Source organism: Patagioenas fasciata, chromosome 34 (assembly GCF_037038585.1).
Source record: "Patagioenas fasciata isolate bPatFas1 chromosome 34, bPatFas1.hap1, whole genome shotgun sequence".
Taxonomy (NCBI): domain Eukaryota; kingdom Metazoa; phylum Chordata; class Aves; order Columbiformes; family Columbidae; genus Patagioenas; species Patagioenas fasciata.
The window spans coordinates 3,212,700-3,226,443 of record NC_092553.1 but is presented as its reverse complement, the minus strand read 5'-3'; the positions used below and the strand labels follow the sequence as shown (position 1 = coordinate 3,226,443).

General features: G+C 63.1%; 1 protein-coding gene across 1 annotated transcript in view; it reads right to left on the bottom strand.

The window, feature by feature from the left end:
- EHMT2 (euchromatic histone lysine methyltransferase 2) overlaps positions 1-13,744 on the bottom strand; it is a 37,931-nt gene that overhangs the window by 13,575 nt on the left and 10,612 nt on the right. The window contains 10 exon segments of the mRNA XM_071800948.1: positions 2,304-2,408; positions 3,740-3,841; positions 4,735-4,857; positions 6,920-7,026; positions 7,986-8,068; positions 9,180-9,333; positions 9,336-9,361; positions 10,899-10,972; positions 10,974-11,117; positions 12,945-13,088. Of these exon segments, the coding sequence (XP_071657049.1) occupies positions 2,304-2,408; positions 3,740-3,841; positions 4,735-4,857; positions 6,920-7,026; positions 7,986-8,068; positions 9,180-9,333; positions 9,336-9,361; positions 10,899-10,972; positions 10,974-11,117; positions 12,945-13,088 (1,062 nt within the window).

The following is a 13,744-nucleotide window of genomic DNA, read 5'->3' as shown; positions in this document are numbered from 1 at the left end:
CTGAAGGGGAAATCATCAAAAAATGCCCCCCCTGGGTATAAATTCACCCCCTGGGGTACAAATGCACTCCCCAGGAGAAAAGAGGAGCTGTTTTGGGGGAAAAAAGAGGGGTTTTGGGGAAAAAAACGGCCTCCTGGGGGGCAAACCCGCCATCTTGGGGCGGGGTGTGAGTGAGGCCCAGGGCAAGGAGATGGAGCTTTCTGAGGGGAAAAGCATCAAAAAACGGCCCCCCAGGGGATAAATACACCCCCCCAAGGCACAAAGCACCTTTTGGGGGGAAAGGAAGAGATTTTTGGGGGAAAAAAACAGGTTTTTTGGGCAAAAATTGGCGCCCTGGGGGGCAAACCCGCCATCTGGGGCTGGGTGTGAGTGAGGCCCAGGGCAGGGAGATGCAGGTTTCTGAAGGGGAAATAATCATAAAATGCCCCCCCAGGGGGAAAATCTGCCCCCCTGGGGTATAAACACAGCGACAGGGGCAAATATCCTGGTTTTTGGGGGAAAAAACAGGTTTTTTGGGCAAAAAAATGGGCCTTGGCGGGGGGAAACTGCCATCTTGGGGCTGAGTGTGAGTGAGGCCCAGGGCAGGGAGATGGAGCTTTCTGAGGGGGAAAGCATCAAAAAATGCCCCTCCAGGGGGAAAATCTGCCCCCCTGGGGTATAAACACACCCCCAGGAGAAAAGAGGAGCTGTTTTGGGGGAAAAAAGAGGGGTTTTGGGGAAAAAAACGGCCTCCTGGGGGGCAAACCCGCCATCTTGGGGCTGGGTGTGAGTGAGGCCCAGGGCAAGGAGATGGAGCTTTCTGAGGGGGAAAGCATCAAAAAACGGCCCCCCAGGGGATAAATACACCCCCCCAAGGCACAAAGCACCTTTTGGGGGGAAAGGAAGAGATTTTTTGGGGAAAAAAACAGGTTTTTTGGGCAAAAATTGGCGCCCTGGGGGGCAAACCCGCCATCTTGGGGCTGGGTGTGAGTGAGGCCCAGGGCAGGGAGATGCAGGTTTCTGAAGGGGAAATCATCATAAAATGCCCCCCCAGGGGGAAAATCTGCCCCCCTGGGGTATAAACACAGCGACAGGGGCAAATATCCTGGTTTTTGGGGGAAAAAATGGGGTTTTTGGGCAAAAAAATGGGCCGTGGCGGGGGGAAACTGCCATCTTGGGGCTGGGTGTGAGTGAGGCCCAGGGCAGGGAGATGGAGCTTTCTGAGGGGAAATCATCAAAAAATGCCCCCCTTGGGTATAAATTCACCCCCTGGGGTATAAATGCACCCCCCAGGAGAAAAGAAGAGCTGTTTTGGGGGAAAAAAGAGGGGTTTTGGGGAAAAAAACGGCCTCCTGGGGGGCAAACCCGCCATCTTGGGGCTGGGTGTGAGTGAGGCCCAGGGCAGGGAGATGGAGCTTTCTGAAGGGAAAATCATCATAAAATGCCCCCCCAGGGTATAAATTCACCCCCTAGGGTATAAATGCACCCCCCAGGAGAAAATAGGAGTTTTTTGGGGAAAAATAAGAGCTTTTTTAGGCAAAAAACCCAGGTTTTTTGGGGGCAAACCCGCCATCTTGGGGCTGGGTGTGAATGAGGCCCAGGGCAGGGAGATGGAGGGGAAATCATCATAAAATGCCCCCCCAGGGGTATAAATTCACCCCCCCAGGGCAAAAAGCACCTTTTGGGGAGAAAATAAGAGCTTTTTGGGGGAAAAACCAGCAGTTTTGGGGAAAAAACGGCGCCCTGGGGGGAAAAAACCACCATCTTGGGGCTGGGTGTGAATTAAGGCGGGGGGCCTTGAAACTGCTTTTTGTGGGGGTGGGGGACCCCGAAACTGCTTTTTGTGGTAAAAAAGGACCCTGAAAGCACCCGGGGGGGTCCCCAAACATGGGTGGGGATCCCCAATTTTGGGTGGGGGTCCCCAAACCTGTGGGGGTCACCAATCTTGGGTGGGGGTCCCCAAACCTGGGGGGGGGTTGTCACAAAATCTGAGGGGTTCCCCAATCTTTGGGGGGGGAACCCAATCCTGGGGGGGTTCCCAAACCTGGGGGGATGGGTCCCCAATCTGGGGGGGAACCCAATCTTGAGGGGGGAACCCAATCTTGAGGAGGGGGGGCATCCTCAATCTTGGGGGGATGGGTCCCCAGTCTTGGAGGGGGCGGGGGTCCCTAAACCTAGGAGGGTCCCCAAACCTGGGGGAATGGGTCCCCAATCTTGGGGAGGTCCCCAAACCTGGCGGGGGGGGCATCCCCAATTTTCTGGGGGGGGTCCCCATTTTTGGGGGGGGGGGGGTCCCCATTTTTGGGGGGGGGTCCCGGACTCACGTTGTCGGTGAGCGTGACGTCGGCGCCGCGCGTAAGCAGCCTCCGGATCACCTCGATGTGCTTGTGCTCGGCCGCCCAGATGATGGGGGTCCAGCCCCCGTTGTCCTGGGGGGAAGGGGTCAGCGCCCGGACGCCTGGGTCCCTCCCCGGACACCTGGGTCCCTCCCCGGGGTCAGCGCCTGGACGCCTGGGTCCCTCCCCGGACGCCTGGGTCCCTCCCCGGGGTCAGCACCCGGACGCCTGGGTCCCTCCCCGGATGCCTGGGTCCGTCCCTGGGGTCAGCACCCGGACGCCTGGGTCCCTCCCCGGACGCCTGGGTCCCTCCCCAGGGTCAGCACCCGGACACCTGGGTCCTTCCCCGGACGCCCGGGTCCCTCCCCGGGGTCAGCACCCGGACGCCTGGGTCCCTCCCCGGACACCTGGGTCCCTCCCCGGGGTCAGCACCCGGATGCCTGGGTCCCTCCCCGGACGCCTGGGTCCCTGGGTTCACGGGTGTGTTGGGGGTTCAGGGGTCCCAGGGGTGTCCACGGGTGGCTGGGGGTCCTGGGTGGGTTCAGGGGTGTCTGTGGGGGTCCCAGGGGGGTTTGGGGGGGTGCTCAGGCTGTTTTGGGGTTCCAGAGGTGTCCGGGTGGGTTCAGGGGTCCTGGGTGGGTTCAGGGGGGGCTCAGGGTATTTTGGGGTCCCAGGGGTGTCCAGGGGGGTTCAGGGATGTCTGGGTGGGTTCAGGGGTCCTGGGTGGGTTCAGGGGTGTCTGTGGGGGTTCAGGGGGGCTCAGGGGTGTCTGGGGGGTCCCAGGGGGGTTATGGGGGGCTTGGGGGGGTTCCGGGGTGTTTTGGGGTCCCAGGGGTGTCCAGGGATGTCTGGGGGGGTTCAAGGGGCTTGGGGGAGTTCAGGGGTGCATTGGGGTCCCGAGTGGGTTTGGGGGTGTCTGTGGGGGTCCTGGGGGGGGCTCAGGGTATTTTGGGGTCCCAGGGGTGTCCAGGGGGGTTCAGGGATGTCTGGGTGGGTTCAGGGGTCCTGGGTGGGTTCAGGGGTGTCTGTGGGGGTTCATGGGGGCCCAGGGGTGCCTGGGGGGTCCCAGGGGGTTATGGGGGGCTTGGGGGGGTTCAGGGGTGTTTTGGGGTCCCAGGGGTGTCCAGGGGGGTTCAGGGATGTCCGGGTGGGTTCAAGGGTCCTGGGTGGGTTCAGGGGGCTCAGGGGGGGTTTCAGGGGGCTTAGGGGGTTCAGGGGTGTCTGGGGGGGTCCTGGGGGGGCTCAGGCGTGTTTTGGGGTCCCAGGGGTGTCCAGGGATGTCTGGGTGGGTTCACGGGTCCTGGGTGGGTTCAGGGGTGTCTGTGGGGGCTCAGGGGGGTCCCAGGGGGTTCAGGAGGGCTCAGGGGGGTCCCAGGCGGTTCGGGGGGGTTCAGGGGGTCCCGGGGGTGTTTGGGGGTGCCCACCTGCGCGTTGACGTCCACCTGCCCGGTTGCCAGCAGCAGCTCCACCATCTCCAGGTTCCCGTTCTTGGCCGCGTGGTGCAGGCACGTGGAGCCGTCCTCCTCCTGGGGGCGGTGACGTCATGGGGTGACGTCATGGGGGGTGACGTCATGGGGGTGACGTCATGGGGGGTGACGTCATGGGGGGTGACGTCATGGAGGGGTGACGTCATGGAGGGGTGACGTCATAGGGGGTGACGTCATGGAGGGGTGACGTCATGGGGGGTGATGTCATGGGGGGGTGACGTCATGGGGGTGATGTCATGGGGGGATGTCATGGGGAGTGACGTTATGGAGGGGTGACGTCATGGGGGTGACGTCATGGGGGGTGATGTCATGGGGGGTGATGTCATGGGGGGACGTCATGGGGGGTGATGTCATAGGTGACAGCATGGAGATGTGATGTCATGGGGGGTGATATCATAATGAGCGATGTCATGGGTGATGTCATGGGGTATGATGTCATGGGGTATGATGTCATGGGGTATGATGTCATGGGGGGACGTCATGGAGGGGTGACATCATGGTGGTGACAGCATGGGGATGTGATGTCATGGGGGGGTGATACCATAATGGGTGATGTCATGGGGTATGACGTCATGGGGGGGGTGTGACGTCACGGGGATGATTTAATGAGGGTGATGTCATGGGGTGACATCATGGGGTGTGACATGGGTGCGATGTCATGGGGGTGTGATGTCATGGGGGGTGTGATGTCATGGGGGTGTGATGTCACAGGGGGTGTGATGTCATGGGGGGTGTGATGTCATGGGGGTGTGATGTCACGGGGGGTGTGATGTCACGGGGGTGTGATGTCACGGTGTGTGTGTGTGTGTGATGTCACAGGGGGGTGTGATGTCATGGGGATGACATCCCGGGGGGGTGGGTGAGGTCACGGGGGGGGGGGGGGGTGACGTCACGGGGGGGGGGGTGGGTGACGTCATGGGGGGGTCGCTCACCTTGCCGTATGCGCACCCCCCCCTCTGCAGCAGCAGCCGGGCCGTGCCCAGGTGGTCGTTGGCCACGGCCTCCAGCAGCGGCGTGCGGCGCAGCTTGTCCTGCGCGTTGATGTTGGCCCCCGCCTGCCGAAAACGGGGGACACGGGGTCACCGACACCCCCAGACACCCCCTGACACCCCCCCGAACGCACCCCGACACCCCCAGCAACAAACACCCCCAAATACACCCCAAACCCCCCCAGCAGCGGCGTGCGGCGCAGCTTGTCCTGCGCGTTGATGTTGGCCCCCGCCTGCCGAAAACGGGGGACACGGGGTCACCGACACCCCCTGACACCCCCTGACACCCCCCCGAACGCACCCCGACACCCCCAGCAACAAACACCCCCAAACACCCCCCCAAACACCCCCAAATACACCCCAAACCCCCCCAGCAGCGGCGTGCGGCGCAGCTTGTCCTGCGCGTTGATGTTGGCCCCCGCCTGCCGAAAACGGGGGACACGGGGTCACCGACACCCCCTGACACCCCCTGACACCCCAAACACACCCCCAAGCAACACCCCTCAAATACACCCCTAAACACACCCAAACACCCCCCCAAAAACACCCTGACACCCCCAAGCACCCCCAGAAACACCCCCCAAATACACCCTGACACCCCCCAAACACCCCCCCAAATACACCTTAACAGCCCCAAACACACCCCAGAAACACCCCCCCAAACACATGGGGACACCCCCAGAGCCACAGGGACACCCCAGACACAGAGGGACCCCCCGAGAAACATGGGGACCCCCCCCCAAAACACGGGGACATCCCAAAGACACAGGGACAACCTGGAACTATAGGGACACCCCCCAACACAAGGGGACACCCCAGAGTCACAGGGACACCCCAAACCCTCAGGGACACCCCCAGACCCACAGGGACCCCCTGGAGCCACAGGGACACCCCCAGACCCACATGGGGGGTCAGTTGGGGTTCAGGGGGGTCAGATGGGGTTTGGGGGGCTCAGTTCAGGTTCGGGGGGTCAGTTGAGGTTTGGGGGGGTCAGTTGGGGTTCGGGGGGGTCAGTTCAGGTTTGGGGGGGTCAGTCGGGGTTCGGGGGGGTCAGTTGGGGTTTTGGGGTGCCCACCTGCAGCAGCAGGTGACAGATCTCCAGGTACCCCCATTGGGGTTTGGGGGGGTCTGTTGGGGTTTGGGGTGCTCAGTTCAGGTTTGGGGTGCTCAGTTCAGGTTTGGGGGGGTCTGTTGGGGTTTGGGGTGCTCAGTTCAGGTTCGGGGGGTCAGATGAGGTTTGGGGGGGTCAGTGGGGTTCGGGGGGGTCAGTGGGGTTTTGGGGTGCCCACCTGCAGCAGCAGGTGACAGATCTCCAGGTACCCCCATTGGGGTTTGGGGGGGTCTGGTGGGGTTTGGGGTGCTCAGTTCAGGTTTGGGGGGGTCAGTTGGGGTTCGGGGGGGGTCAGTCGGGGTTCAGGGGGGTCAGTGGGGTTCGGGGGGGTCAGTGGGGATTTGGGGTGCCCACCTGCAGCAGCAGGTGACAGATCTCCAGGTACCCCCTTTGGGGTTTGGGGGTGTCTGTTGGGGTTTGGGGTGCTCAGTTCAGGTTTGGGGTGCTCAGTTCAGGTTTGGGGGGGTCAGTCGGGGTTCGGGGGGGTCAGTGGGGTTTTGGGGTGCCCACCTGCAGCAGCAGGTGACAGATCTCCAGGTACCCCCATTGGGGTTTGGGGGGGTCTGTTGGGGTTTGGGGTGCTCAGTTCGGGTTTGGGGTGCTCAGTTCAGGTTCGGGGGGTCAGTTCAGGTTTGGGGGGGTCAGTCGGGGTTCGGGGGGGTCAGTGGGGATTTGGGGTGCCCACCTGCAGCAGCAGGTGACAGATCTCCAGGTACCCCCATTGGGGTTTGGGGGTGTCTGTTGGGGTTTGGGGTGCTCAGTTCAGGTTCGGGGGGGTCAGTTGGGGTTTGGGGGGGTCAGTCGGGGTTCGGGGGGGTCAGTGGGGTTTTGGGGTGCCCACCTGCAGCAGCAGGTGACAGATCTCCAGGTACCCCCATTGGGGTTTGGGGGGGTCTGTTGGGGTTTGGGGTGCTCAGTTCAGGTTTGGGGTGCTCAGTTCAGGTTTGGGGGGGTCAGTCGGGGTTCGGGGGGGTCAGTCGGGGTTCGGGGGGGTCAGTGGGGATTTGGGGTGCCCACCTGCAGCAGCAGGTGACAGATCTCCAGGTACCCCCGCTGTGCCGCCACGTGCAGGGGGCTGCGCCGGCTCTGGGCGTCGCTCTGCAGGTTGGGGTCCAGGTTGTCAACTGGGGGGGACACACGAGATATTGGGGGGACACAGAACATATTGGGGTGGGGGGGGGTCACCCCAACATCCCCCACACCCTCCCTCAGCCCCCAGGACCCTTTTGGGGACGTTCCTGGGGTGTCACCCTCGTGTTCCCGTCAACCCGGAGACCCTTGGGACCCCATTAAACCCCCACACCTCCCAGGGACCCCCAAACCATTGACACCCCCCAAGGACCCCCAAACTCCCCAGGGTGCCCTGAGACCCCCAGAGGCCCCCAGGACCCCCCAAGACCCCCATGGACCCCCCAGGGTCGCCCCAAACACCCCAAATGCCCCCCAAACCCCTAGGGCCCCCAAAACTGACTCATGCAGCTCCCAGCCCCCCAGGACCCCCCAAACGCCCAGAGCCCCCCAGAACCCCCTGGGACCCCCAAAACACCCCAGGGACCCCCAGAACACCCCAAACCCCCTCAGGAACCCCCTGGGACCCCCCCAATCCCCCCCCAGAGACCCCCAGGACCCCCCTGACCCCCCCAAAGCCCTGGGGACCCCCCAGGACCCCCCAACCCCCACCAGGACCCCCAGGGACCCCCCCAGGGACCCCTCTGACCCCCCAAACCCCCCAGGACCCCCCAAACCCCTGGGGACCGCCAGGAGCCCCCCAAGACCCCCCAACCCCCCCTGAGACCCCCAGGACCCCCTGAGACCCCCAAAGCCCCCCAGGACCCCCAAAACCCCCCCATGGACCCCCCCAAACCCCCAGGACCCCCCAAATTGACTCACACAGCATCAGCACCACCCTGTGCAGCTCCCAGCCCCACAGGGACCCCCAGGGACCCCCTGAGACCCCCAGGGACCCCCCAGGACCCCCAAACCCACCCAGGGACCCCCCAGGACCCTCCCAACCCCCCTGGGGACCCCCAAGACCCCCATGGACCCCCCCAAAACCCCCCAGGACCCCCCCAAATCCACTCACGCAGCATCAGCACCACCCTGTGCAGCTCCCCCTGCTTGACCGACACGTGCAGCTGTCGGGGGTGGAAACGCAGCTTCTTGCGCCTAAAACGGGGCAATTTGGGCCATTTTGGGTCATTTTCGATGTTTCGGGGCGTTTTCTTTCATCTTTGGGTCATTTTTGGGGTGTTTTTATTGTATTTTGGGGCGTTTTTTGGGTCTTTCGCACCTCTCGGCCTCCTGGCCCAGCAGCGCCTTCTCCAGCAGGCCCAGCCGGGCCGTGGTCATTTTGGGTCATTTTAGGCCATTTTAGGGCTGTTTTAGGGTATTTCAGAGCGTTTTCTTTGCATTTTCGGGTGTTTTTGCGCTATTTTGGGGCGTTTTTTGGGGTTTCCGCACCTCTCGGCCTCCTGGCCCAGCAGGGCCTTCTCCAGCAGGCCCGGTCGGGTCGTGGTCATTTTGGGCCCATTTTGGGCCATTTTAGACCCATTTTGGGGCATTTTGATCCATTTTGGGGCTATTTTGGGGTATGTTGGGGTGTATTTTTTCAATTTTTGGGCCATTTTGGGCTATTTTGGGGCGTTTTTTGGGGTTTCCGCACCTCTCGGCCTCCTGGCCCAGCAGCGCCTTCTCCAGCAGGCCCGGCCGGGCCGTGGTCATTTTGGGCCCATTTTGGGGTATTTGTCCTACTTTGGGTCATTTTAAGCCCATTTTGGGGTATTTCAGGGTGTTTTCTTTGCATTTTGGGGCCGTTTTGGGCTATTTTGGGGCGTTTTTTGGGGTTTCCGCACCTCTCGGCCTCCTGGTCCAGCAGAGCCTTCTCAGCAGGCCCAGCCGGGCTGTGGCCATTTTGGTCCCATCTTGGTCCCATTTTGGGTCATTTTAGACCCATTTTGTCCTACTTTGGGTCATTTTAAGCCCATTTTGGGGTATTTCAGGGCGTTTTCTTTGCATTTTGGGGCCGTTTTGGGCTATTTTGGGGTGTTTTTTGGGGTTTCCGCACCTCTCGGCCTCCTGGTCCAGCAGAGCCTTCTCCAGCAGGCCCAGCCGGGCTGTGGCCATTTTGGTCCCATCTTGGTCCCATTTTGGGTCATTTTAGACCCATTTTGTCCTACTTTGGGTCATTTTAAGCCCATTTTGGGGTATTTCAGGGCGTTTTCTTTGCATTTTTGGGTCGTTTTGGACTATTTTGGGGCGTTTTTTGGGGTTTCCGCACCTCTCGGCCTCCTGGCCCAGCAGGGCCTTCTCCAGCAGGTCGCGGCCGGGCCCGGGCGGCAGCCCCCGTGCGGAGAGGCTCCCCCCCCCGGGAAGGGGCAGCACCGGCCCCCCCGAGCTGCCCACGGGCTCCGCCGGGGGGGAGGGGGCGGGCGACCCTCGCCCTGCCCCCGCATGCGAGCGCTGGGGGGAAATGGGGGGGAAACGGGGGTCACGGGGGCAGGGATCGGGCCCTGGGACCCACAGAACCCCCCCAGACACCCCCAAAGTTCTTTGTGACCCACGTGTAACCCCATGAACATCAAACCCACTTGTACCCCAATAAACCCCCATGTGCCCCCCCATTAACCCCCATAAGCCCCAAAACCCCCATGTCTCCCCCCATAAACCCCCCCTGTACCCCCAAACCCCCATGTAACCCCCATTAACCCCCCATAAACCCCCCTGTACCCCCAAACCCCTGTGTACCCCAATGTACCCCCCCATAAGCCCCCCTGTACTCCCATGCACCCCCCATAAACCAAACCCCCATGTGCCCCCCATAAACCCCCCTGTACCCCCCCATAAACCCCCGCCATGTACCCCCATTAACGCCCATAGACCCCCAGAACTGGGGGTGGGCGCTTCATTGCGGGGTCCCCTGCGTACCCCAATGTACCCCCCCATAAACCCCCCTGTACCCCCATTAACCACCCTGTACCCCCCCATTAACCCCCCTGTACCCCCATAGACCCCCATGTACCCCACAGACCCCCCTGTACCCCATGGACCCCCATTAACCCCCCTGTACCCCTATAGACCCCCATGGACCCCCATTAACCCCCCTGTACCCCCATTAACCCCCCTGTACCCCCATGGACCCCCATTAACCCCCCCTGTACCCCCATGTACCCCCATGTACCCCCATAGACCCCCCTGTACCCCCATGCACCCCCCTGTACCCCCATAGACCCCCATGTACCCCCATAGACCCCCATGTACCCGCATGCACCCCCATTAACCCCCATAGACCCCCATGGACCCCCATGGACCCCCCTGTACCCCCATTAACCCCCCTGTACCCCTATAGACCCCCATGGACCCCCATTAACACCCCTATACCCCCATGGACTCCCATTAACCCCCCCTATACCCCCATGGACCCCCATGCACCCCCATTAACCCCCATAGAGCCCCATAGACCCCCATGTACCCCCATAGACCCCCCTGTACCCCCATGCACCCCCATAGACCCCCACAGACCCCCCTGTACCCCCATAGACCCCCCTGTACCCCCATTAACCCCCATAGACCCCCATGTACCCCCACAGACCCTCCTGTACCCCCATGGACCCCCATTAACCCCCCCGTACCCCTATAGACCCCCATGGACCCCCGTTAACCCCCCTGTACCCCCATTAACCCCCCTGTACCCCCATAGACCCCCATGGACCCCCACAGACCCCCCTGTACCCCCATGGACCCCCATTAACCCCCCCTGTACCCCCATGTACCCCCATGCACCCCCATTAACCCCCATAGACCCCCATGGACCCCCATGGACCCCCCTGTACCCCCATTAACCCCCTGTACCCCTATAGACCCCCATGGACCCCCATTAACCCCCCCGTACCCCTATAGACCCCCATGGACCCCCGTTAACCCCCCTGTACCCCCATTAACCCCCCTGTACCCCCATAGACCCCCATGTACCCCCCTGTACCCCCATTAACCCCCATACCTGGGGGTGGGGGCCTCGTTGCGGGGTCCCCTGCGGGGGAAGTCGGGGGGCGCCGGGGGGGTCCCGTCGGCGCGGGGGGGGGGGCAGCGTCACCTCCTGGGCCTCGGACGCGTCCTCCCCGCAGTGGGGGCAGAAAACCAGGCCCCCCAGGCGGGAAACGCAGCCGCGGTGGAACCGGTGCCCGATGCGCGAGTCGGGGTGGCACTCCAGGAACGTCCCCTGGGGGGGACACGGGGTTAAGGGGGTCCTGGGGGGGTCCTGGGGGGGGCAAGGGGGTTTTTGGGGGGTCCTGGGGGGGTTTAATGGGGGTTAAATGGGGGTTAAATGGGGTCCGGGGGGGTTCAGTGGGGGTCCTGAGGGGGGTTAATGGGGTTCTGGGGGGATCCTGGGGGGGTCCTGGGGGGTTCAATGGGGGTCCTGGGGGGGGTTAATGGGGTCCTGGGGGGGTCCTGGAGGGGTCAAGGGGGTTTTTGGGGGGTCCTGGAGGGGTTTAATGGGGGTTAAATGGAGTCCGGGGGGGTTCAGTGGGGGTCCTGAGGGGGGTTAATGGGGTCCTGGGGGGATCCTGGGGGGGTCCTGGGGGGTGTTAATGGGGGTCTTGGGGGGTCCTGGGGGGGTCCTGGGGGGGTTAATGGGGGTCTTGGGGGGTCCTGGGGGGGGGTCCTGGGGTTTTTGGGGGGTCCTGGAGGGGTTTAATGGGGGTTAAATGGGGTCCGGGGGGGGTTCAGTGGGGGTCCTGAGGGGGGTTAATGGGGTCCTGGGGGGATCCTGGGGGGGTCCTGGGGGGTGTTAATGGGGGTCTTGGGGGGTCCTGGGGGGGTCCTGGGGGGGTTAATGGGGGTCTTGGGGGGTCCTGGGGGGGGGTCCTGGGGTTTTTGGGGGGTCCTGGAGGGGTTTAATGGGGGTTAAATGGGGTCCTGGGGGGTTCAGTGGGGGTCCCGAGGGGGGTTAATGGGGTCCTGGGGGGGTCCTGGGGGATCCTGGGGGGGGGAGTCCTGGGGTTTTTGGGGGGTCCTGGAGCGGTTTAATGGGGGTTAAATGGGGTCCTGGGGGGGGGTTAATGGGGTCCTGGGGGGATCCTGGGGGGGTCCTGGGGGGGGGTTAATGGGGTCCTGGGGGGATCCTGGGGGGGTCCTGGGGGGTGTTAATGGGGGTCTTGGGGGTCCTGGGGAGGGGTCTTGGGGGGGGTCCTGGGGGATCCTGGAGGGGGTTAATCGGGGTTTAATGGGGGTCATGGGGGGTTTAATGGGGGTCACGGGGGGGCTCAATGGGGGTCCTGGGGGGTTTAATGGGGTTCTGGGTGGGTCCTGGGGGGTTCAATGGGGGTTTGGGGGGGTCCTGGGGGAGTTCAATGGGGGCTTGGGTCATCCTGGGGGGTTTTAATGGGGACCTGGAAGGGTGTTAATGGGGGTTTGGGGGGGGTCCTGGTGGGGGTTAATGGTGCTCAGGGATGCTGGGGGTGGCTCTGGGGGGTTCCCTGTGCTCCCCATGGTTTTGGGGCCACCCCCCCGGTCTTGGGGACCCCCCCACCTGGTCTTCGCCCCCCCCACATCCCAGTGGTGCCTATGGGGGGTCACAGGATGCTCAGGGATGCTGGGGGATGCTCTGGGGGTTCCCTGTGCTTCCCATGGTTTTGGGGACTCCCCCTGGTCTTGGGGACCCCCCCAAATTTTGGGCACCCCCAGATACCAGTGGTGCCTATGGGGGGACACAGGATGCTCAAGGATGCTCAAGGATGCTCAAGGATGCTCAGGGATGCTCAGGGATGCTGGGGGTGGCTCTGGGGGGTTCCCTGTGCTCCCCATGGTTTCGGGGACCCCCCCCAAATTTTAGGAACCCCCCCTGGGTTTTAGCGACCCCCACATCCCAGTGGTGCCCATGAGGGGACACAGGATGCTCAGGGATGCTCAGGGATGCTCAGGGATGCTGGGGGTGGCTCTGGGGGGTTCCCTGTGCTCCCCATGGCTTTGGGGACCGCCCCCCCAGTTTTGGGGTCCCCCCCCGGTTTCGGGGTCCCCCCCCCGGTTTCGGGCCCCCCCCACTCACGGCGGAGCAGAAGTGGCCGCAGCCGGGGCAGCAGTGGTGCTGGACCATGCGCGCGCGGTGGCTCTCGCACAGCACCATCAGCGGCACGCGGCTGCTCGGCCGCATCGTCTCGCGCTTCAGGATGGCGGCGCCGCACCCGCTCAGCTGGGGACGGGGACGGGGACGGGGACACGGTCACCGCACCCACCCCCGTCACACTGTCCCCCTGTGTCCCCACATACCCCACGTCCCCCTGTCCCCATATCCCCACGTCCTCCTGTCCCTGTACCCCCACGACCCCATATCCCCACGTCCACGTGTCCCCATGTCCCTGCGTCCCCTCATGTTCCCCTATCCCCCCATGTCCCCGTTCCCATGTCCCCCTATTGTCCCCACGTCCCCATATCCCCACGTCTCCCTGTTCCCATATCCCCCTGTCCCCATCTTCCCTCTTGCCCCCATGTCCCCTATACCCCCCTGTTCCCCCATGTCGCCCTGTCCCCTATTGTCCCCGTGTCCCCCCACATCCCCTTATCCTCTATTGTCCCCGTGTCCCCCCACATCCTCCTGTTCTCTATTGTCCCTGTGTCACCCCATACCTCCATGTCCTCCTATTCCCATATCTCTATGTCCCCTATTGTCCCCATGTCCCCCCATATCCCCGTGTCCCCTTGCTCCCATATCCCCATGTCCCCTATTGTCCCCATGTCCCCCTATATCCCCATGTGCCCTACCTCCATGTCCCCTATATCCCCATGTCCCCTATTGTCCCCGTGTCACCCCATATCCCCACATCTCCTATTGTCCCTGTGTCCCTCTAT